The sequence below is a fragment of the Phlebotomus papatasi genome, chromosome 1 (assembly GCF_024763615.1).
Source record: "Phlebotomus papatasi isolate M1 chromosome 1, Ppap_2.1, whole genome shotgun sequence".
NCBI lineage: Eukaryota > Metazoa > Arthropoda > Insecta > Diptera > Psychodidae > Phlebotomus > Phlebotomus papatasi.
Window position 1 is genome coordinate 74,771,461 of NC_077222.1, and position 24,526 is coordinate 74,795,986.

The 24,526-nt window shown below is 33.6% G+C and overlaps 3 protein-coding genes and 1 pseudogene across 16 annotated transcripts in view; 2 read left to right on the top strand and 2 right to left on the bottom strand.

Annotated features, from left to right (window-relative positions):
* LOC129802187 (cell adhesion molecule Dscam2-like) overlaps positions 1–2,325 on the top strand; it is a 99,879-nt pseudogene extending 97,554 nt beyond the window's left edge.
* LOC129802195 (calcium-dependent secretion activator) overlaps positions 1–13,505 on the bottom strand; it is a 211,057-nt gene extending 197,552 nt beyond the window's left edge. For all 14 annotated transcript variants that reach the window (XM_055847982.1, XM_055847964.1, XM_055847920.1 and 11 more), the window contains exon 1: positions 13,432–13,505. The gene's annotated coding sequence lies outside the window, so the exon portion shown is untranslated. The remainder of the gene's footprint in view (positions 1–13,431) is intronic.
* On the top strand, positions 4,599–23,059 carry LOC129805183 (uncharacterized). Its single transcript, XM_055852975.1, has 12 exons — positions 4,599–4,697; positions 4,773–5,003; positions 5,063–5,336; positions 5,418–5,458; positions 12,835–13,220; positions 13,361–13,525; positions 13,812–13,962; positions 18,649–18,888; positions 18,950–19,217; positions 19,290–19,552; positions 22,600–22,763; positions 22,834–23,059. Exons 1-12 carry the CDS (start codon positions 4,616–4,618, stop codon positions 23,005–23,007), a joined length of 2,439 nt encoding a protein of 812 aa, XP_055708950.1. The 5' UTR covers positions 4,599–4,615; the 3' UTR covers positions 23,008–23,059.
* LOC129802378 (crossover junction endonuclease MUS81) lies at positions 22,723–24,524 on the bottom strand. The gene is made up of 3 exons (XM_055848143.1): positions 23,914–24,524; positions 23,441–23,858; positions 22,723–23,383 (listed from the first exon to the last, which is right to left on the bottom strand). The coding sequence occupies exons 1-3, from the start codon at positions 24,396–24,398 to the stop codon at positions 23,021–23,023; spliced, it is 1,266 nt and encodes a 421-aa protein (XP_055704118.1). The 5' UTR covers positions 24,399–24,524; the 3' UTR covers positions 22,723–23,020.
* Positions 24,525–24,526: the final 2 nt, after the last annotated feature.

Consider the following 24,526-nt stretch of genomic DNA (forward strand, 5'->3'; position numbering starts at 1 on the left):
TTATAACATATTAACCAGTTATGATGTCACAATTTACGTAACTCTGTCCTTTCTATTTTATTAATTCATAGAATAGCCAATCAATGTTCCAATATCGGTTATGAATCAAAAATTAATTAATTGAAATTGTATATTATTTTTTTATTCAAAATTTAATACTCAAACTCATGAGCACGATGATTTACTTTACTTCATGAGTGTTGAATAGCTACATCAAATATCCAAACATTTAATGTGAAATTAACTTTTAAAATAAAGCATCGAATTCACGCTTCAACTCTTTTTACAATGGAAAAATTTTCAATGTATGCCATAAATTGAGATTTTAATATTAAAAAAAAATGCGTTTATTCACAAATTTATTATGTTATGTCCCCCATCTTGAACAACAAATTAAATTTGTCCGAGTTGACCTATATTTTGGTTTTATTATTTATTTCATTCTCTCATTTCTACCTAGGTCGATCCTATAGTCCGGCATCTAGAGTAGGCAAGGAGAAACTAGCTCTATTCTCGAAACCATCTCGTCATAGTAAGTTAGTATTGTTTTGTCTTCACATCTAACACATTTACGTTATGTTTCAATCACTATTTTAAGTTTTACATCGCAATCATTGCCCGTAAATTAGCACTCTGGATGTGGGGTGCTTCTTTGATGTTTTGAGTATGGTAATCTTTTCAGATGGCATCCGTCAGTTCAACAACCCCGAGCTAAGTACCTCAATAGAGAGGTCACCAATTTCTAAGAGACCCTCTCAACTTCCACTGAGCCAGGCCTGCTCACCCTATCCCACGAAAGACTTTGATTCAATTTTCTCACAGTATGGACATACAAGAGCAACTTCCTATACTGATGCTGCTACTTTCCAGCAACATCACTACTATGATCCACAAAAGTTGCTCTCACTCAAATCCACGAAAACTCCATCGGGTGGCATTGGATCAGAATTCCTCACCCTCACACCAAAACGACGCGACCGATTGATGGAACAGTGGCAATTGGACTTTCGGGACATGAGAAATTCCTCACTGGACCGCATCTACAATGCAGCCACACTGAAACTGGGTACAGGAATGGAACAATCCAGTGATTCCATAAAAGTCCCTAACATCAATACAACGATCACTGATAAAACGCACATTGTAGCGGCAGATACGCCTATAAGACGACACGATCGTCATCAACAAGACTACACAATCGTCGTTTAAGTAGGAGATAACGAATGAAAATCCATACACTATATTCAACGATACATACTTTTCACTCACACAATTAAGTTTTTTTGTTGAAAACCAACAAGTTTTTCTTACAATTTTTATTTTCGATTTATCAAAAAAAAAACGATATGAAATTTCATTAATTAAATAATATCAAAAATCCGTCCAAATTTCGGAAAACTGCCATTGTTTTCAAAAAAAAAGAAAAAAAACTCATGATTGATAATTATGCCAAAATCCATTTCTCTTTTCATCCTATCAAGCAATTTATATGCCAATTTAATAAAATCCAACTTCAATTAACGTGTGACGATGAATACCCCAGTGCCAATTCATACATTGTATAAGGTACAACGTTATCAATTAATTTTGTATTTATAATTACGATGAAGCGGAGAGAAAGCTGAATAGTTAAATTAAATGAATTTAATCAAAATAGACACAACATACAAAATAGTAATAATTAATTTTTAGTTTAACGTTACACAAGAGGAATGTTTTATTAAAAAAAAAACTGCCTAAATAATACTGAGAAGAGCTTCTTCCCACAACACAGTATTACAGAAAAAAACAATACTAACCACAGATAAAAACAACAGAATAATTTGATATTTAATTTATCTGCAAATAATCTCAAATGGTACTATAAATTAAATGAATTTCAAATAACGATAAAGTATAGTAAAAATTAATTGCAAAAGTACGAGTTTAAGATGGTGTTGCTCTTATATAAATTATTTGTTTAGTTTCTTTTTTTTAATATAGGTAATATATGATATTTATTGTTATACTTAAACAAGATGACAATGATATAGATATTGACACACGCATCAAACTATTGAATGTAAAATAGTTAACAATCTGGGTGTCAAAAAAACTGTAATAAAACAAATATTGAAGTTACTTTAAGTAACTACACCAATTTACATCAATGTGAAGGTTTAGCATTGAAAGATGTTTAGATAGATTTAATTTCACATTAATAAAAAAAATGTGAAATGTAATAAGAAAATCATATATTAAAATTACCATATAACCGTACTCATTATATCATTGTGAACATATCTATGTGGTATATTAAAAGAAATTTAAAATGTTTTGAAAAAACTTGTTTCATTTGTGTCATCTAAAGGTAGCATAAGAAAGATTTAAACAGTATTTCTATATTTAAAACGAAGCGCAGTAGGAGTTTTCAAAGGTACAGAGAGGGTCCCAGGATTATGCATATCGGAATTATGCGTAAATGGGATTATGCAAACAGATCTATGCATCTTTGCCTACCGCTAGGAGCTGATGTGGAAAATCATTTTTGAAATACCCCTAAATGTATACATTTTTTTTCAAGCAGTAAGTTTGAAATCAACTTCTTATGAACCGAAATAGTCCAAGAAATTGGCATCAATAATACCTATTTTGCATATTTTACGGCATTTCCGTAACTTATTCAGAAGAAGTCTCCTGAGAGTATGCACAATTTCTGTATCCATAAAGCCGTTTCGCGCGCTTTTTTTCGGTCCAAAAAAATCCCGAGACCCTTTGTAAACGAATTAAAACTGAGGGGCCTGTTTCACCATTAAAAACTTGCAACTTTTAAAAGTTTCTCTTTAAAAAAGTTGTTAATCGAATAACTAAATGTATATTTTATTTATAAAATTTAAAAGGATATACAGTAGAGTCTCCTAAATTCGAACGCTCGGGGAGTATTTTTGACATTTCCCACCTCCCAAATTCGAACGATTTTTTTAAAAATAACGAAATTTGTGTGACATTAAATTGTACTTTGAATCAAATTCCCGTACTTTCTCGCAAGTCTTAGTGGTAACATACTTCCTTTTCATTTTACACGACCATAATGTATGAAAACATTCAGAAAGAAGCACATAAATATGATTTTCATTCACCTAGAATACGAACTTTCTAACCACTGAGAGAAATCCGAAAAAGTTAAAATAACATTCCGGAAATGTTAATTTTACCCTGCATTATTGATCCGAAATCGGTGTAAATATTACCCTTTTTAGGTGTATTGGGGGTTAAAATTACCCTTTTGTCATGTTGATTTTACCCTCAAAAGGTGTAAAATTAACATTAAAAAATGTTGATATATTTTTACACCTAAAAAGTGTTAAAGTTATGAGGAAAAAAAGTTAATCGCACCCTCTTCTTTTTCTCAGTGACATAACCTCACAATTGACATTTTGAATCCAAACGGCGTTCGAATTTGAGAGATTCAGATTTGAGAGACTCTACTGTATGACAAATCCTTCCTTAGTGAATACTGAGTCGCTGACAATCCCAAACCCCATGTCTCCTGGGTAAGTAAGGAGGCCTGTGACGCCCAGACCTTCATCCTATTTCACAGTATTCTTGCAAAAAAGTGACATCAGCTACCATAACTTCAAAATGGCTACATGGATTGTAAGGTAAAGGACATCGGACAAACCCGGTGCAAGACGGCACACTCGGTGAAAGTTTTTAAAACTAAGTATCTCTAAAAGATACGACTACGCTAAAAACTTTTCTCGAACTCATTTACGTCTACTCCTCGCTTAACAAGCCATAGATTCGAGTTCTGTGAGTGTCAACCCGAAAACTCTTCCCTTTGTATTGAAAAATACATAAAATATAAATATTATAAACATACAGTACGACTCCAATAGTGTTTAGACGTTTGACTTATAATTTCTGCAGCTTTCTAAGTTATTAGTCATTGTATTTACTACTTCTTCTCTAGTTAGCTGTCTCAGACTCTTACTTTACAAAAATAATTTTTTTATATAAATACATTATATCCGTAAACATTCTATTAATTTTAAACATTCTACATTTGTTGTATGCAGAGGTTCACAGCCTAACTTGGAAATAATGAAAGGCAATAAACTTTATTATTAATAATTTTTTAATACTTAAAATTTTTAAGGGTTGACACTACAGTAATCGCCTGTATATTACTCTCTCTATAAAGTTCTTGCAGTCATAAAGCAGAAAATACGTACTTATTACCAATTGAAAACTTTTTCTTTTCAAGTTGAAGTAAACTTCATAAAGAAATGGTTTTACCCACTTTAATTATATTTCTTACTCTATTGAATGTGACTTTATAAAAGTTTATTTCGTTATTCAAATGACACAGTGATTCACATCACACTGTTAAAGAATTTTCTTGATGCTCTTTAAAAAGATATTTAGCTGTCCAAAAATAAAATGATAATGGTTTGTATTCATGAAATATTTGATACAGAAGAAACTTGAAGTGAATAAAAAACCAGACTTTATGTTCTTGTATGGTGATTATTAGAAAATTTCTCATAAAAACTTGTGAATCGTATGGTCTTTTGTCTCAGTCTACGAGAGTCCATAAGCCAGATAAGAACGTTAACTTCTCAAGTTCAGTGAGATGAATTTTTTTGGTACACTGTTTGTTCTTTCAATTATAATTTACATCAAAAGACACGCAACCTTCATCAATGGAGACATTGGTATGTTGTACAAGTCCTAATTTATATTTAAGTGATTGATTTAAGAAATTTGAAATATTATGTTTTTTTGTACAGGGGACTCTTGTAGACATGAGAAAACAAATTCACCTGGAATCTGTAAACTGGTTTTTGAATGTCGTGAAGCTATTTCAGATATTCGTCAGGGTATTCCATTGACTCATTGTGGCTGGCAAAGTGTTATTCAAATAGTCTGTTGTCCAAGTTCCCTAACCCCTCAAGTTTTAACGCCCCCATCTCAAACATTTCAACAATCAAATGATGAAAGTTTGCGAAAAAGTGAAAGAAGTAAGAAATTTATTTTAATACAAGTTGCACCTTACTTATAACATTCTCTTATTACACAGAATGCCGAGAATATGCAAATTTTGTGTTTGAAAATGTGACAGCACCAGTAGGTCTTCCCGGTAGAGATCCCGAGACAGTATCTTCCGATACATGCAGCTTCAAAGTGATCCCACTTATTGTCGGAGGTACGAATGCAAAACCCCGTGAATTCCCTCATATGGCACTCATCGGATATGGAGACAATGTCAATTCCCTCCAATGGAATTGCGGTGGAAGCTTGATAAGTGAAAAGTTTGTGCTTTCAGCTGCACACTGTGTCTTCTCCAGAGAATTGTGAGTTTCTTCCCGCCCAAAACACTTGCGGTAGAACTACTCAATCCAGCTAAATCACTAATTATTCTCTTCCAACAATAGCGGTTATGCTTCTTATGCTCGTTTGGGAGAGTTAAATTATGGTAAGTGTCGAAAACTTTCTCTCTCCCAACTCCCAACCCTTCGCAAGTCAATTTGTTTCTCACTCGCTTTTTCTTCCTCACCCATTTTCCCCAATTCAATTTAATTCAATTTATTTGCTTTGCAAGGTCTGACGACAAAAGTAAAGAAACAATACGATGAATAGATTTCACTAAATATCTTGTAATTTGGTGCGAGAAATTAAATCCGATAATAATGAATTAAAATTTAATTACTTTTTAGTTTCAAATAGATAAATTGAGGGACTGCCCTCGTATGTTTAACTAAAATATAAAAGTATCTTATAAAAGTCCTAAAAATCGCGAAACAACAGGCACAGGAAGGAAAATGATATCCTTTAAATTTGAAATCTTGCAGTCTCATATCAAATTCGGTATAGAGGCAGATGAGCCAGTTCACAAGCGAGCAATTTCATAAAAAAAAAATTATTTTGTCCATTATTGTTTATTTTTGAACTATAAAATTTCATAAATTTAGATTTTCGTCTATATGATAGAGTAGGCCTTGACAGATAATTTCACCGGAAAATTTTCAAAATTAACCCGTTGAAAAATGTTATGATCACATCCTCATTTTTTCCATTGTCACGTTTTTTTCTAGCAGCTTCATCTTCAAACCATAAAACTAGTATTTTCTTTTAGAATATGAATGTGGCTAGTGCTTAACAAAAGGAATTTTTGGAATTTTGTTTTCGATTTTTGGCACAACTTTTTTCAAAAAAAATGATCATTTTCAGCCACTTTTTAACATGTTTTATACTATAAAATCCATCAAATAAAATCCGTCTATAAAATCAATATTTCTAAAAACCCTCATGTTAAGCACGAGTCAACTATATCTAAAATAAGTGTGCAAAGTTTCAGAAAGATCGATTCACGTGTTTTCGAAATATCTTGACAACTGGTTTTGAAAATGGTGTTTTGAGAAAAACGCGTTTAAAGTTTTACAACAATATCCATGCGCGGGCGGAATGCATAACTAAAACTGTTCTACCTCCGAGAGTTTTATTCCGATTGACTTGAGATTTTCATAAAATGTTCTTTACTTATTATCCCTTTTAATAAGTAAATAAAGAAAAATCGATCTTTTGAAGCCTTCAAACCTGCTTACCCCCTTAAGACACCTCAGAATTTTCATCGGGGGAATTTAACAAGGTGTTTTCTTAAAAGAAATTATATTTATTTAAAAAAAACTTAAAAAATAAAAAAATGATTAAAGTTTTACAAAAAATTACAAATTGTAAGTCTAATTATAAAAAAAAGTTGTTCAAAATGAATCCATCCGAAAAATTTATACTTTTCCGCTATTTTGAGACTTCTACTAAGATTTAAGATATTACTAAATTGACTAAAGCGGTACACGAACTTTTATATGTATAGGGAATATGTATAGAGGGTGACAAAATGTTTGGTTTTGAGCATTAGAATCGAATAGTAGAATAGAAAAATTCAATACTAAAATCCTGGCTTATTGAAATATTTAAATATAATATTAGATGAGATCATATATTCTGTCAGTAGAAGAGGTAAAAAGTTTGGAGTGGTATATCTCAGCTCTTGATGAACATAATTGGATGAGTGAACTATTGTTGGAAAGCTTGGTTCATTAGCTTTCAGAATCTGGTATATGTAATTGGCTATGGGTAAATCATGGTCATCCAGAACCATTTATGTCGAAGAAGACACTTTTTGCAGCGTCATTTTTGACCATCTACTGCTGGGACCAGGAGTGACCCACAATTCTCGCACTTGGACTTTTCGTTAGAGGAACTCAAAGGGTATAATTTGTAGAAGAAACTTTTTTTTTGGACATCTTACTTTTTTTTATTCATCGACTTTTGCAAGAATTTTAAAATGTTAAACGCAAGGAAAAAATTACAGAAATCCTTCTATTACATTTTCTGGACAAACTAATGAAGATATCGACTTGGAATGTTCTGAGTACCCCCCCCCCCCCATAAGTTGATCCAAGGAATCCAAATGTCACTTCAATTTCATCCCCACGTCTATCCTTCCCCTCCAGAAATCACTCCTTTAGGAATATCTCAAAAACCAGACCATCGATGCATTTCATTTTGGGATATGTTTTAGAGAGTGTCCTAGCGGACATTTCATCCATACATCTCAACGACGACGCCCGACCTCTTCTTCTTGCACTTGCTAATAATCTGGTTAGAAGAGCAGAATTTTTTCTGATCAATTTTCTGACCAAAGAGACAAAGTTAGCGACTTTTATTGTTCTGAGTACCCCCCAAAAGTCAATCTAAGGAATCGAAATAACATATGCAATTGCCTCTCATCCCACTCCTTCTCCTCCAGAAACCACTCTTTTGAGAATATCTCAAGAACCAAATCATCGATCCTTTTCATTTTTGGATATGTTTTTGACATGGCCAAGGCGGACATTTTGTCCTCAGACACCAATATTGTACAGAAATTTCTTCTTGGAATTTAGAAGATAATTTTTTAAATTCTTGTACCAACGAATTTCAGCATAAAAAAAATATTTAAGCAAGTAAGAATTGATTAGGCTTGTGAAAAATTTCGAGATTGATTAAATAAACCACATTCTGTGTTAATCCGTTAAAAATATACTCTCTTACGCTGTCTATTTATTGGCCTTCGAAATTCCAAGAAGAAATTTCTGTACAATATTGGTGTCTGAGGACAAAATGTCCGCCTTGGCCATGTCAAAAACATATCCAAAAATGAAAAGGATCGATGATTTGGTTCTTGAGATATTCTCAAAAGAGTGGTTTCTGGAGGAGAAGGAGTGGGATGAGAGGCAATTGCATATGTTATTTCGATTCCTTAGATTGACTTTTGGGGGTACTCAGAACAATAAAAGTCGCTAACTTTGTCTCTTTGGTCAGAAAATTGATCAGAAAAAATTCTGCTCTCCTAACCAGATTATTAGCAAGTGCAAGAAGAAGAGGTCGGGCGTCGTTGAGATGTTTGGATGAAATGTCCGCTAGGACACTCTCTAAAACATATCCCAAAATGAAATGCATCGATGGTCTGGTTCTTGAGATATTCCTAAAGGAGTGATTTCTGGAGGGGAAGGATAGACGTGGGGATGAAATTGAAGTGACATTTGGATTCCTTGGATCAACTTATGGGGGGAGGGGGTACTCAGAACATTCCAAGTCGATATCTTCATTAGTTTGTCCAGAAAATGTAATAGAAGGATTTCTGTAATTTTTTCCTTGCGTTTAACATTTTAAAATTCTTGCAAAAGTCGATGAATAAAAAAAAGTAAGATGTCCAAAAAAAAAGTTTCTTCTACAAATTATACCCTTTGAGTTCCTCTAACGAACAGTCCAAGTGCGAGAATTGTGGGTCACTCCTGGTCCCAGCAGCAGATGGTCAAAAATGACGCTGCAAAAAGTGTCTTCTTCGACATAAATGGTTCTGGATGACCATGGTTTATCCATAGCAGATTAAGTATACCAGATTCTAAAAGCTAATGAACCAAGCTTTCCAACAATAGTTCACTCATCCAATTATGTTCATCAGGAGCTGAGATATACCACTCCAAACTTTTTACCTCTTCTACTGACAGAATATATGATCTCATCTAATATATAATTTAAAACTGTTGCGGATATATTAAATCTCACTAAAGTTCAATTTTCTTTTTTGAAAACTTATACCATTTTTTTCATGAAATTTCTCTAAATAGAATCCTCCAGACATTTGTCAATGTCTGGACGTATATCAATGTTCAGACAATTGTCTCCCTAATCATATTTCAATGAAATTTAAGAATTATTGTTACTATTTTTAAACCTAACCCCAACAGCTACTCACATTATGTAATAATGGTTACTTCTGTTTACATTTGATAATTATTCAAATAAAATCTCGAAGTAAAATTGGAAAGTCGTGTTTGAAAGTGCAGGCACCTTCTATTGCATTTTTGTTTCTGTTCCCATAGTCAGACATTTTGTTTTAAATGCTAAAATAACTAAAATTGAAATTATTGTTAATTGAAAATTACTAAATTACTTCCCACGGCATCAGCTTTAAATCGAATTTACTGCACTCGAAATCGAAATTCTAATAGACGTTTATTTCATTTTTCATTTGACGATAGTGGTAATTCTATGCGTTCTATGCATATATTATATAAAGCTCAACAATATGATAGCAATACAACTTTAAATTGCAGCATATTTGAAATTGGAGTTTTACCAACAAATGAAATGTTGAAGAGCTTTTTTGTGTAGACTATAAAGCATCGAAAGTTTTCATTTCATTGCATTTATATTCTATTTTATAAACTTACTTAATTTTGCATAAATAGAATGCTTTAAATAATACTGAATTTAATGAACAATAAAAGAGAGATTTAATGTGCTGTACACACCTATGGCTTAAGTCGAGAAACAACTTAACGGTATTATATTCAAAATAATGATTAAAATGCACTCCCATCACTTTTCCACCAAGTCGTAAGTTTTGTAAGTCTATCTAGGGCCAGGGCATAGGTGATTAGTGGATCATTCATTATATTAGACTTTTCGTATTTAGAAATTTAGATTTAGAATCATGAGTAAATTATGTTCCCTAATACCTCCTGCACTCCTTTTAGATCAGGAAAATTTCATAAAGTCGAAATTCACATCTCTTTTCCTTCTTAAAAATTTTGCATGTTTTTCGCACTCTTCTTCTTCCTGTGTACATCATACAGGAACACATTTCGAGGTTGAAAGAATGAGATAGACTTATGCAAACCTTTTTAGAAAGAAAGGGACGCGAAATTTGCTTTCATGAAATTTTACCGATCTAAAAGGTGTATTCGGAGGTATTAACTAACTAATTAATAAACCCAAATATCCCCAAGTTATATTTTCACCTTAAAAAAGACGTGCATAGGCATTATTGGTATCCATTTGGCACAAATCCAAAAAATAAAAAAATATGTTTATGAAATTATTATGACTCCAGAGTAGACCTTTTAATGCAGGAAAATTTCATGCAATCAAAATTTCCATCCCTATCTTTCTCAAACGAACTGCATACGTCCATCTCAATCTTTCACACCCTTTTTCACAACATGTTTACATTTAAATTTGAGTGCAATATAATGAATGGAATAGATATAGGCAAAATGTCTGAGAATGAAAAAAACGGAAAATTTGATTTCCTGCACTTTTCCTAAAATGTGTATCGGAAGCATTAGAACCATTTCCTCCTAGTTTAGGGGAGACCGGGGCAAAATTAGTCAGCAAATGAAAAGTTTCGTTTCCTATGTTTTGTGAAAAACATGATTGAATCAGACTGACGAACATTTCAATGAATAGATAAGGGGGAGTTACTCTAAATAAATAGTAGGGGAGACCGGGGAGGTTAGAGACAGGGGTACTGTGGGACAAGACGATTTTTTCATTATTTTTTTAAATAAAAGGGATTTGACCACTACTCAATCGTACTCTGAAAAAAATGTTTTGTCAAATTAACAAGACAAATTTGTAAAAATGATGTTCTTCTATACAGAATAGGGAAAAGTTTTGTCAAATCAGCGACCAACTGGATCTTGTTAAAAGTTTGTCAAAAGGGTGTTTTTCATATACAATGCAATAAAAAGTTTTGTCAAATTGGTAAATAGCATCCTTTTGACAAAATTTCAACAAAATCCATTTGTTCGCTTAACAAGACATTTTTTTCAGAGTAGGCAATATTGAGATATATCTTGACTAAAAAAATGAATATCCTCAGTTTTATTGTTTCAATTCTATAAACACTTTCTTAAAAATTGATAAAAATTGTATTTTTTGATTTCTCAGTTTTGTTCTTTGTATTTTATATCAGCGATATATAATCAAAACTTTTTTATCTCATTATAGCTAGCAGTGTAATCTGGGAACATATTTTTATAAAACTTTCAGAAATTATACGCTCTTGTTTTTTACTTAAAGGTTTTAAATACCAAAACTACCCGCGGGGATGTTTGGGACACCTGAAAGGGGATGAATGGGACGTTGATTTTTGACAAGTTTGTAGGTGGCATGCAATTGTTTATTGTCAAAATGAAGTGTAATGCCCAGTTTCTACTGAACATCTCCCTCTTGTGCAAAGTTTACTAGTTGAGCAGTTGTTTCCAACTACAGAGACAATTAAACCATCAATATCTTGGGAACTAATAAATTCTTCTCCTGAGGATATTCGCCTTTGCCCAATCCCGATAAAAATTATTTTCTGGAAAATTTCTCGAGCAATATCGTCTACAAATCTCACAAGTTTCCTACAAGGCAAGGTGAGAGCTTATTCAGAGAAATAAGGAAAAATAACTACCACGCTGTGTCGTAAAAACAAACATGAATCCGTCAATGAGTTCAAAACTAAGAGTGTCCTAGAGAATCTATTCGCCTGAGAAATTTGAATGATGATAATTCTAATATTAAGAATATAAAAGTAAAGAAAGTTAGGATGGTAAATAAGAAGAAAATACATTAAATAATTGATTGACAAAAAATTACTCTACACTGTACAAATAAGATTGACATTGATTTCTAAGTATTAAATAAAAGATTAAATATATCTATTTCTGTTAGAAATATTTTTAATATAGCATTTAAAATTAATTAATATGCTCCAATAATGCAAATTATTCAAGAAAAAATGCGTCCCAAACATCCCCTTTTGTGTCCCATACTGCCCCACTTCGGGGAGGTTTGGGACAAAGTGTCAAGTTAAATGTTTTATCTTCTCCAAGAAAATTCAGTTGTTTTCCAAGTTCTATTGCATACTTTTTATGTAGTCAATACCCATAAGTATCCTATAGACCGCATAAAATTGTAATATATTATCGTGATTTTTTGGAATACTGCCTTAAAGTCAAAACATGAAAAAGTGTCCCAAACCTCCCCGGTCTCCCCTACTAGTTTATTAATATTCTAAGGACAATTATAACAGCTCAGTAACGGTATAATTCTACCCCTGACTTTTTTGCCCCGATCTCCCCTATATAAAAAAAAAACAAGAATCTATACGGAGTATCATATAATCCATTCAATATCCGTTTATAATCCTGGCAATTGATAATTTCCGAAATCTTTGTCCATTTTATACAAAATATGAATTTTAATTATTTTCATTGCTAACATAGTGACAAATTTCGCTCAAAACAAATAAATATATTTTTTTAAATATCAAATATTTAAAAATTCCTAGAAATAAATCTACTTTGTTTTGTATATTCATTGTGAAAATTGATTTAGCTTTTCGGAACAGTTCCATTTCATTGAATTGTTCAGAAATATGAGACTCAATGAAATGACGTTATTTTTAATGAAATCCCTTTATTGTTTTCATTTTTCATTATGTGATATTTGAAAATATCCCAATTGTTATAGATACTACCACCGATGATGCACATCCAGTGGATATAGCCATTGAGACACACATCAAACACCCAGAATACACAGTAAAATCCGACTACAATGATATTGCCCTGTTCAAACTGCAAAAATCGGCTACATTCAATCGCTATGTGAGACCAATTTGTTTGAGTGATAAAAGAAACATTAGAGAAATGAAAGCCATTGCTACAGGATGGGGCTTGACGGAGTATTTGGGCCAAAAGAGCAACACTTTGAGAAAAGTCACCCTAGAGCTATTTAGCCAATCCGAATGCTACAGGATATACGAGTTTCCACCGTCTAATAAGCTTAGTAGAGGAATTGATGAGAATTCACAAATCTGTGCTGGATCTTACAGTGAGGAGAAGGATACATGCGAAGTATGTGAATGAGCAGCGTTGGGAAATTTCAATTTTTTCCCACATTATGCTAATGTTTAGAACTTGGAAAATCAATCTTACATTCCTAACTTATTAATTACATTAATAAAAAATACTAAAAATTACTCTTACATTTTTAGGGAGACTCTGGAGGACCACTTCAAGTGTACAATTTGGACGTCTACTGTATGTATAGAATTATTGGACTTACCTCATTCGGCAAAGGATGCGGCTCAGCCGGATCACCCACAGTTTACACAAGAACATCTAACTATATTGACTGGATCGAGAGTGTTGTCTGGCCTTGAGCTCATTAGATTCTAATCTATACACCAATTTTATTCTGAAAGAAAAATAAAAATAAGATATTTTTGAAGTTAACTAAATATTCTGCAGCAAGTAAATGACTTTTTTTTTAAGACAAAGCCATAGGTCGTGATTGGCATATGGTATTTGAAGATAACGGGGAGTATATTAATTCAGTAAATAATCGTGTCTCAGCTGTATAAAGTAGTGACTTCGTACATCAACAAACCAGTTGCGTTTCGGCATTCTATCAGTACAGACGGTTAAAGCTAAATTTTACTTTTACACTTTTTGATATATTCATGTGTTGAAACACTTTTAATTGTGAAATTAGTTGCTAATAAAATGATTGAAATAAGAAAATTTTCATTAGAAATTATTACTCTGTTCGTAATTCTCGTTTTCTGTCCACGTGTTGAGAGTAATTGTTCAATTGGTAAGTTGACTTTTAGAGAATTTTTTTGCCTTTCCATTGAAAAACATGTGAATAGCTTTTTTGCGGAAAGTATCACTCGAAGCAAGTTCATTAACAGAAGGTCACAACAAAAATCTCTATGGCTTTGATTACAGTTTTCGCGGGATTTCTAGTATTGTTGCAATGTCGAGACATATATCTATCGTCAATGAAAAAAACAAACCAATAATTGAACGTACTTCAGAAATCAAAATCTAGGAAATTATCAGTTAATAAAAATTAACAAAAAAATAAACATTTTCTTAAAAAAATATGGTTTCTTAAAAGATATGGTTTTAAATTAAACTTATTTCATTAATTTTTTATTATTGATGGAATAGCGGCGTAATTTCAGTCCCAATCTATAGACATTCACTGAGAAAATAGGTGTGATTATGAAGAAATCACACCTAAAAAGAGGGTGCAATTAACTTTTCTCCTCGTAACTTTAACACTTTTTACGTGTAAAAATATATCAACATTTTTTAATGTTAATTTTACACCTTTTTAAGTGTAAAATAACATGAAAAAGGGTAACTTAACCCATAATACACCTAAAAAGCATAATATTTACACCGATTTCGGATCAATAACGCAGAGTAAAAATAACATTCCGGAAATGTTTTTTTTACCCTGCAGTATTGATCCGAAATCGGTGCAAATATTATGCTTTTTAGGTGTATTAGGGGTTAAAATTACCCTTTTCATGTTAATTTTACCCCTAAAATGGCGTAAAATTTACATTAAAAAATGTTGATATATTTTTACACCTAAAAAGTGTTAAATTTATGAGGAAAAAAAGTTAATCGCACCCCCGTTTTTTTCTCAGTGTCAGCATTCCTTTATTATATTTGCACCTGTTTTTAAAACTTTGTTTCTTTTTTCATAATTTTCTTCTTTACAAACATTGCAAGAAGGGCGAACGCTATTTGTTTGTGATAATAAAAAATAATAACAATAATTAATTCTACAGAGAAAGACTTAATTAAATCATTTGTTTAGTAATACAATAAACTTTGTTAAAATAGTTTCCAAATTCCTGAAAAATTGAATCAATTCGAACCGAATATAAACAAATTATTAAATTAAAAAAAAATAACATTAAACTTACTTAAATCATCCCACATAAAAAATTTCGTATCGATTTACACATTTACCCCGAAGATCCTAAATCACTATCTCATACTCTTTGACAAAAAGGGTGATACCAAAAAACTCGAAACTTCAGATTTCCAAAATTCTACCAAAATACGACCCCTTGAGGGGTAAGGAGTCGCAATATATTTGCAAACTTTTTGTCTCTTAATGTAATTTCTAGTTTATGTTGCAATAAAAAATGAGAAATATGTAAGTCTAAAGAATCGCATGCTGGTTAGATGTGATTCTTACTTAATCACACCTATTTTCCTAATCGATCGCAAGTGATTCCAAGAATAATTGTTGATTTTTTTTAATAAATTAGAAAGTAAAGATAAAGATTGTAAATGACTCATGTACATTTCCCAACATCTGTTTGTGGGAAAACCTCACTTAAGAAATTAAACCCTGTTTTTATGACAACAAATTAAACAACTAGACAAAGGTGTGATAATATCGTGTTAAGAAAATTACTCGTTTTATGTCTTCTATTATTGAAACCCATAATTTAAGCTAAAGCATTGTAGTTTTCTTTTATTTCAATAAATAAGTTGAATTTTTATTAAGGGGTTACATGAATCATAAAGACTAAAAATAGAATGATTTTCCCAATTTTTTTTTTATCAACAGAATAAAATATTTATCTATTTCAAGCTCTAAAGTATAAAACTATAAAACATTAAAACAGTATTTTCTGATTTTTTATTTGAAAATCTTAAAAATTCAGCTTCTGGGACCTTCTTGGAAAAAACTTACTTTTCATCTGCGGTTTCATCTGAAGTCAAAAATTAAATATTGCCTGTTAACAGATGAATTATACTCGTATTTGAACAGTGGATTTAAAAAAAAAAAAAATAAGACTTTGGGAGCTTTTTAAAGTTATCTTTTCTGGAGTTTTTTTTTGGAGTTGTGATAAGTTGTGATCAAATCAACATAAAATCCATCGTTCAAGTACGAATTTAACTCCTCTGCTAACATGAAAGGGACAGATAATCCTAACCGGCTTTTGTAGGTGAGATTCTTAACGTGAGCTAACTCGGAGTGCATGCAAATTCGATTTAGAGCTGAAGTTGTGGGATGCTATTCAGTTATTTTGACTCAAATTCGTGAAATTATACAAATTTTGTATTTAAACCAAAATATCAAGGATTTGGATGAACTGACAGAAAAGTGTTATATGGGTGAAATGTAGACCAGAATGTTCTCTATAATTTTGCCGTAGAACTTGAACTCATCGATTACTCAGAAGCCAAGATAAGCGAGGTTTTTTGTTTCTTAACTCGTTTTTTCATCCAGAGTTCCCCAAGTAATCATTTGTTGAACTTCAACTATATCAAAGAATTGTTGTATTTTGTGGGACTTTCCATTTAAAACCCTATTTTAAGTGTCTTGGTGGAGTAGAGGCAGTCAAATTGGCATCTGAGTGATTTCAAAGCGTTATTATGGGAAAAATCAATTTTTTCACACTTAAACGGCAAAATCGGAGTGATAGCGTGGTCTGAGTGGAAAATGATGTATGGACGAAATGTAGAGACAAATGTGCTCTACAATTATGTTGAAGTAATCATCAAAATCGGTTCAGCGACAGTCGAGATAATTGAGGTTATGTGATATTGAAATTGGTTTTTCGACTGTGGCGCCCCTGGTGTTGGTCCCACGAAGTTCAAATATTCTAGAAAGTTGTAGCATTTAGTGAGATCTTTCGTTTAAGCCCTCATTCATCAAAATCGGTCACATAGAACCGGAGATATGATTTTTTGAATTTTGTGAACTTTGACCCCTCATATCTCCGGTTCTATTGAAACCACAGCGCACATACGCACCATTTTGGAAACGTCCTAGACTGGACTACAACATACTAAAATTTCATTAACTTGCACAATGCCGTTTTTAAGAAAAGTGACTTTGAATTTCGATGAAATTTGACGCTATCACAGCGCCACCTGTGGTGACTTTTTGAACTTCCATCTGAAAGTTCTCATCGGGACGAAACCAAAAAGGTAAAATTTATGTCGCTATGTTAATTAGAACCGGAGATAGAGGCCGGTCAATGTTCGAACTTTGACCCCTTATAGCTCGGGTCAGGGGTTATGGATCGACTTAAGGTTTTTTTTGTTTGATAGGTATAATCAACGGCTACAACATACTAAAATTTCAGCCCGATTGCATAAGGAATTTTCGAGTTATTTAACTTATAAGATTTAAAAATTTTCTTTTTAAAAAAAGCGCCCCTAGCGGTGGTTTTATGAACTTGCGATGTTAGAAGGGGAAGTGGCATTTCACGAGAGCTTTCCAAAAAGCCCTCACTTTTTAAATTCTGACAATTAGAACCGGAGTTATGGCCATTTTAAGAAATTTTTTTTGGACCCTTATAGCTCGGGTCAGGGGGGTCGGGGGACCTTAAGTTTGGTACTGATGGAAAGCTCTAAGGCCCAGCTATAACATACTAAAATTTGAGCCCGCTCGATGCCATAGGGGCGGAGCTATTGAGAAAACAAAAAAAGGGGGGTCTTCAAAATGGCGGAAGGAGGGGTGGGGGGTGGGGGGTCAATGCACCATGTTGCAATTTTCATACGATATTTAACCTTTGCCGAAAACCGCAAGTCGATATCTTTTTTAGTTTAGGAGCTATTAAGCTCCAAAGAGCGGCCGGACGGCCGGCCGGCCGGCCGGGAACGTAACTTAGCCACATATATTCTCAATCAGGAAGTGGCGAAACACATTTTGGCCAAATTTGAGGTCGATCGGACGACATGAAATTTTGTTAGGATTATAGTAGGTGAGATTGTTAAGAATCTCACCTAATATGCTTTTTTTAATCCGCGTCATCCACGTAACCCCTTAATTGAAAGAAAAACGCAATGACACTATGATATGGTTTTACAGCTTAACCGAAATTCTAAAAGCCTAATGATATTAACATTTTTTTAAAATAATTGTGTAACGTTATTGGTCTGCTAGACTGTGAAACTGAAAATGAACATTTGTCCTCCTATAATAGCGAAGCGATATAGGTATATTAATTCTTGTGAATTCGAACAATCTACTGAATTTTCCGGTGCCATTATTTTCAAACAAATTTACCAGGTAATTTCATGACATGACGATGTCACAAATTACAAAAGACTGTATTATGAATCCTTTTGAATATTCTATCATCCATAATCCTGAACCAATCCACTAAGATATTCATTATTCTACCTTATTTAAGAACCTCTATTGCAAAGCCTATTATCTGCATAAATGGCTTTTCCAAAATGTCCATTGCACCAGAAATTAATTTTAATATCCCCATCTTGGTATAATAATTTCAAGAATTTTATTATCACCACTACCACATAAATTTTGCCAGTGAAAGCTATAGGAAATATATAGCATTTTTAAACCAACATCAAATTGCGCAAATTTATACCAAGCATGGTAATGTATCTTGATGATAATTTTATGGTCTAATACTATTGCTTACTTTAAATATATTTTCACCATAATTTAATAATACGTCTGCAATGGCGAAAACATCTGCATTTTCAGGTGATCACTGTAGGCATGGAGTATCAAATGCTGAAGGTACAGCAAAACTTGTCATTCATTGTCAATCAGCAATTGCTGATCTGAAGAAGGGAATTAGGCCATGGGGATGTGGATTTCAAGAAAATATACAAATTGTTTGCTGCCTAGATCCAGACGATACCTATCCCATTACTCCTAAACCAGCAACGACCGTGGATAGATTTTCAGGGAGTAGCGGAAAAGAGAGGGTTTCTATGAGAAGTTTGTTGGAAGTCCAAAAGTATAAATGACTTTTAATTGATTGAGAAACTTTGCCTTGCAGAATGCAAAGAATATGCTGAGTATGCGTATGAGAATATCACCCTACCCATATCAATTCCCGGTTCTCCTGATATTACAAGGAGAGTCAACAGGTGTGGCTTTAATGTGATACCCCTGATCGTGGGTGGAACACTAGCTGGACCCAGAGAATTCCCACATATGTGTTTGATTGGATATGGTGACGATCCTATTCAGTGGAAATGCGGTGGAACTCTCATTAGTGAATACTTTGTACTCACAGCTGGACACTGCCTTAATTCTCAAGAATAGTAAATATTATAATTTCTTCTAATAATGCATCCTGCCTTATATTAATCTACTTCTTAAAAAATATCTCTCAGTGGACCAGCTAAAATGGTGCGTGTGGGTGATTTGAATTATGAATCTGAGCAAGATGAGGCAAGGCCAGAAAATGTGAGAATCAAGAGACACGTACCATTTCCAGAGTACACAAGAAGAACGCAGTACAATGATTTGGCACTCTTGGAACTCGAGAGGAAAGTCACATTCAATCCTTACGTGAGACCCGCTTGTCTTTTCACACAATTCAATACAGAGACTGATAAAGCCATCGCTACAGGATGGGGTAGAGTTGAATGGGCAGGTCAGTCGCTCTTAAAATAATTTTTAACTCTAAAAAGAGGCGAAAATCCTTAGTTTTTTTTTACCGTTATTTTGATTACTTTATGGTACATTGACTTGAGAATTGATAAAATTTGCATGATGATGTCACACCCATTCGAAAAGCAAACCTACCTGTTTTATATGTATTATATGATTCGCACAAAAAAGCTTAAACTTTACTCACCAACTCGAAATATGCTCCATGCAAGGAAGTAGTCTGCTGAATAATTGCCCTAATTGATACACATCTTCTATAGCAGATATGATTAACTTGTAATTTCTGTTTTTTTTTTTTGCAATAACCCACATGAGACATCCTACGTGAGATTTTGAAATAACTAACTAAATTAAGAATCTTGTCCAAATAGCCCTACCCACCAAAAAGAGATCATACACCCAGACAAACTGTAAGAAATTCAATTGAAAATTTCAACAATTTATAGAGGTTGTAGTCAAATTGGGAATTTCGGTGAGAACAAAACATGTAAAAAAAGACGGACGTAGCCTCAGAATAAACCTGACATTTCTAAGTTTTCCTTTAGCCGTACATTTTTAACCACATTCCGGAATGATGCCAAGGATGGTTCATAAATAACTGGGCTTCTTTTTCATGGTATTATCATCCCACGTAATTTTGACGTCAATGAACCATAAAAGTAACAAAAATAGAGCTTGCAAAGCGTTTCAACTTTTGCGGAATGCTCGAACTTGTGACTATGTAGTGTAGATAGTATACCCGCAAGTCTGGCTTTGTAAATTCTTTAGTAAACCAACTCATGGAAAAAGTCTCTCGTGAACATGGGTTCCAGCATTCCGCAAAGTAATTTTGCACGCTGCCTTTTCTTCGATATTTTTATGAAACTTTAAATATAAAAAATATCATAATACAAACACATTTCCTGATACAAATTAATAATTTAGTTGAGATTCTTACCAATCTCAGCTTTTGTGGTCCTAAAATCTAACCTCGTCAGATCGGGCCTAAACTTTGTACGTATGTACACAGTGCACACGTTTTTACACTCAATCGATATTCGTGGACATTGGATATCCTATCCGTCCGTCGTATTAGTACTTCTAGAGAGAGAACGACAAGCAATTTCCGGCAAAGGTTAATTGGTTAATAGACAGATCGTCAATAAATGGCTAGTTGATAATTTTAGGATCCACTATCCCTTTCTTAATTTTGGAATATCCCAAAAATTTTGTTTTACCAATAACTCAGCCACTATGTTTATGGATTGGTCTCAAATTTTAGTATGCTACAGCTGCACGGTAAAAAATTTCGGCACGTATTTGTTCCAAAAATTAGCTCGTCCACGGACACCATAATTTTTGGCATAATCTTGTTCATTTTATGAGACTCAAAAAGATACCCAATATTAGTAACGAATTTGTTCCAAATTGTAGCTCGTCCACGGACACCATAATTTTTGGAACAAATTTGTACCTTCTAGGAGGAACGAAAAATACCCAATATTAGTAACGAATTTGTTCCAAATTGTAGCTCGTCCACGGACACCATAATTTTTGGAACAAATTTGTACCTTCTAGGAGGAACGAAAAATACCCAATATTAGTAACGAATTTGTTCCAAAACGTAGCTAGTCCACGGACACAGAAAATTTTTGGAACAAATTTGTACCTTCTAGAAGGAACAAAAATATTCCCAATATTAGTAATGAATTTGTTCCAATAAATAGCTCGTCTAGTATAAAAGCGTATCCCTCCTCTCACACTCAGTCACCCCTCACCGAAGTGAAGAGGACGCCAAATCTGCGGCAATTTTCGTGATACATGGTTTCACTTTTTTTAATTCGAGATTCCCTTCCCCTCTTGCTGGCAGCACTCGCATATGATTTCGTCATGCACGCGTCTGTATAAAACACTCTTAAGATGATTCTTATTTGATGTTCCTTATGAACTTTCGCCACCGAAATCCATCTCGACTGAAGTATAGGCCTTAACTGTAAGACGAAATCACTTACACGGATTTGTTCCCGACAATGGGAACAAAAAGATTCCCCATATGAGTAACATTTTGGTTCCAAAAATTACTTCGTCCGCGGACATGGAAAATTTTGGGAACAAATATGTTACAGATGTAGGAATAATATTGTTATGAAAAATATGTACCAATTTGTTCCTGACAGTGGGAACAAAACAGCCGAGTGCAACAAATTCTGTTCCAAATTTCAGGAACAAATTTGTATAAAACGAAATCAACTCAAATTTGTAGACATTCCACTGTATCAACACGGTTCAAAAGGAAAACTCTAACAAAATTGTAACTGTATTTTGTAACGAAACTGTAAAGAAAACTTTTTGGAACAAACAAATATCTTCTCTAGGTACAAAATGATTCCAAAAAAATTTGTTCCAAGGAAAACTTGTTCCAATATTTTGGTTAATGTCCAAAAGTTTTTACCGTCTACTTAGGACTTAAACCGAAAAACGGCTTAATATAATTATAATCAAAATAATGAGCAGATTACATTTCTATCAGTTTCTGACTAGTCCTTCTCTCGGTTTAACCTGAGAAACGGCTTAACTAGTGGGAAATTGATGGGAATTTAGTCAAATCATTATTTTGATTGTGATTACGTTAAGCCGTCTCCTGGCTTGGGTCGTAGTAAGTGTGTCTAGGACATAACATTACATTAGCTCATTACATAATTTCTGATTGAGTAAAACTACATAAGGCCTCAAATAGGCTCACATTGATCCTTGAGAATATTTAGAAGACTGTAAAATTTGGCAGTAAAGGATTAGGCAATTTACTCAACCGGCCTCTAAAATCAATGATCAGTCACTTTAATTTTGTAGGCTAAGGTCCTTGACACACTTAGGACTTAAGCCGAGAGACGGCTTAGTGGAAATGGATAGAAATATGATTTAATCATTATTTCGAATACAGTTACGATAAGGCGTCTCTCGGCTAATCCTCATGTATATATGTCAATGCCCTAAGTATTCTCGAGGATCAGCCTGAAAGAGTGAACTAAAAGGCTTTTTTCTTGCCACCAGGTGATACCAGCAGTAACCTCCTCAAAGTAACTCTTGAGCTGTTCACGCATCAAGAATGCAATAAATCTTTTGAATTCAATATCAACAGAAAACTTAGCAAGGGAATTGTGGACGAATCACAACTTTGTGCAGGTTCTCACAGCGAAGAAAAAGACACTTGCGAAGTAATATTTCTTTTTGTTAGATAAAACTTTTTTTTTTGGAACTTACCACACATTCCGGCATCAATTTCAGGGAGATTCCGGAGGTCCACTTCAAATCTACAACAACAATGTATACTGCATGTACAACATAATTGGAGTGACATCCTTTGGCAAAGGATGTGGGTCAGTGGGTCAGCCAGGAGTCTACACGAGAATCTCCAACTATCTTGACTGGATTGAAGAAGTAACGTGGCCGAATGAGTGAGACATTGTCTGCATCAATAAGTCAGAGTATTGTAATAGAATTCATAAATGATTTCGCTGAGTTTGTGACCAATTTGTCTGCCTAGTCGCCCATATTTGATGTTTGTCAACAAATCTCTTCCCTCTTGTTCATTACGCATTCTATATGCATTCATGAGGATTCTGGGCGTGCCATAGATACGTGTGATGGCTAGTGCTTTGTCCACAGACATTGATGATAATTGAATTAATTGCCGAGCAAAGAAATCTCGGACTTTCATTTCTCTTGTCTTTGAAGATAATGCATTGAATTCCTTAAAATGCATCAAGGATACAAAATCATCCGTCATTTTGAATTCCTTGATATCTACTTTAGAGCAGCCTACTAGGACCTTTTCCTAAAAATGTTGTGAATTATTAGAAAATGTATGAGAACTAACGTGTCAAAAATGTACCTCAAAAATCTTCTCTAACATCTTGCTCATGACGCTTAAGTACAAGATGCTACCGTGATGATTATCTGTGATCTTCACTGTGAATTTGTTATGAACATTGGTATTTGTAGCTGCCTGCATGATTGTCTTGAAAGGGAGCCCAAGATGCCGGGAATCATACATTTCAACCATGTAGATCACATTCGGGATTCCACTGCGCATTAGCCGAAACTTCTGCTCATGGAATCTCCCATCTCTTATGCTACTCCCAAAATCATCCAACCTCTTGCGTTCAACGATATACGGAAGCACGAGCTCATTCCCTTCTGGATCTCGAGCTATCCAGGCAAAGTCACCAACACTCAAATGTCTAACTTCATAAATTACCTTCGAAGCATTCAATTCGCAAATTGTTGCATCCAATGCCTTCTTCGTTTTCCTAAAAAAAAATCATCTTATTAACTTTTTCAGCAAGGTTATTCCTAAAATCTTACCCTTTAGTTTCTTGGGTATCCACCAACAAAATGATTTGGAACGTACTAGGAGACATTACAACAATATTAGCGTCTTCTTTCTGCTCAGATTTTGTTTCAGGGACAATCTTTTTCGTAGCTCGTTTCTTTGGGGATGTTTTTGAGGAAGATGGTCCCGCTTTTGGTTTCTTAGAGACTTTTTTCTTCTCAGCAGGAACCTCGACATTTCCTGAACACTTCATCTCTTCGTTTTTATATTTTTTGTGTTTCTTATCGAGCATTTCACAAATAGTTGGACCAAATCCTTCCAAAATTATACACTCCCGAGCAGAAGCAAGAGGCAGCGGGTATTTTTCAAGTGAATTAAGTGCTCTGGCCAGTGCTGTTTTGTTTCCTAAATTATTTTCCTCGGAGTATTTAAGCCACTCTCCCAGCCATTTTTTGAACAATGGATTTGGATCATTGTATTTTATAGTCACGCGTTCTTTTACATATTTTTTCTTCATTTGATCACTTTTATTTACTAAACTTTAAGGAAAAAATAATATTTTTAATCTATTTCACAATTTCCCTCCAAAAGTTACAGCCGGTTGTGAAAAAACTGACAACTGGAAAGCAAAGCACACAAAAATGC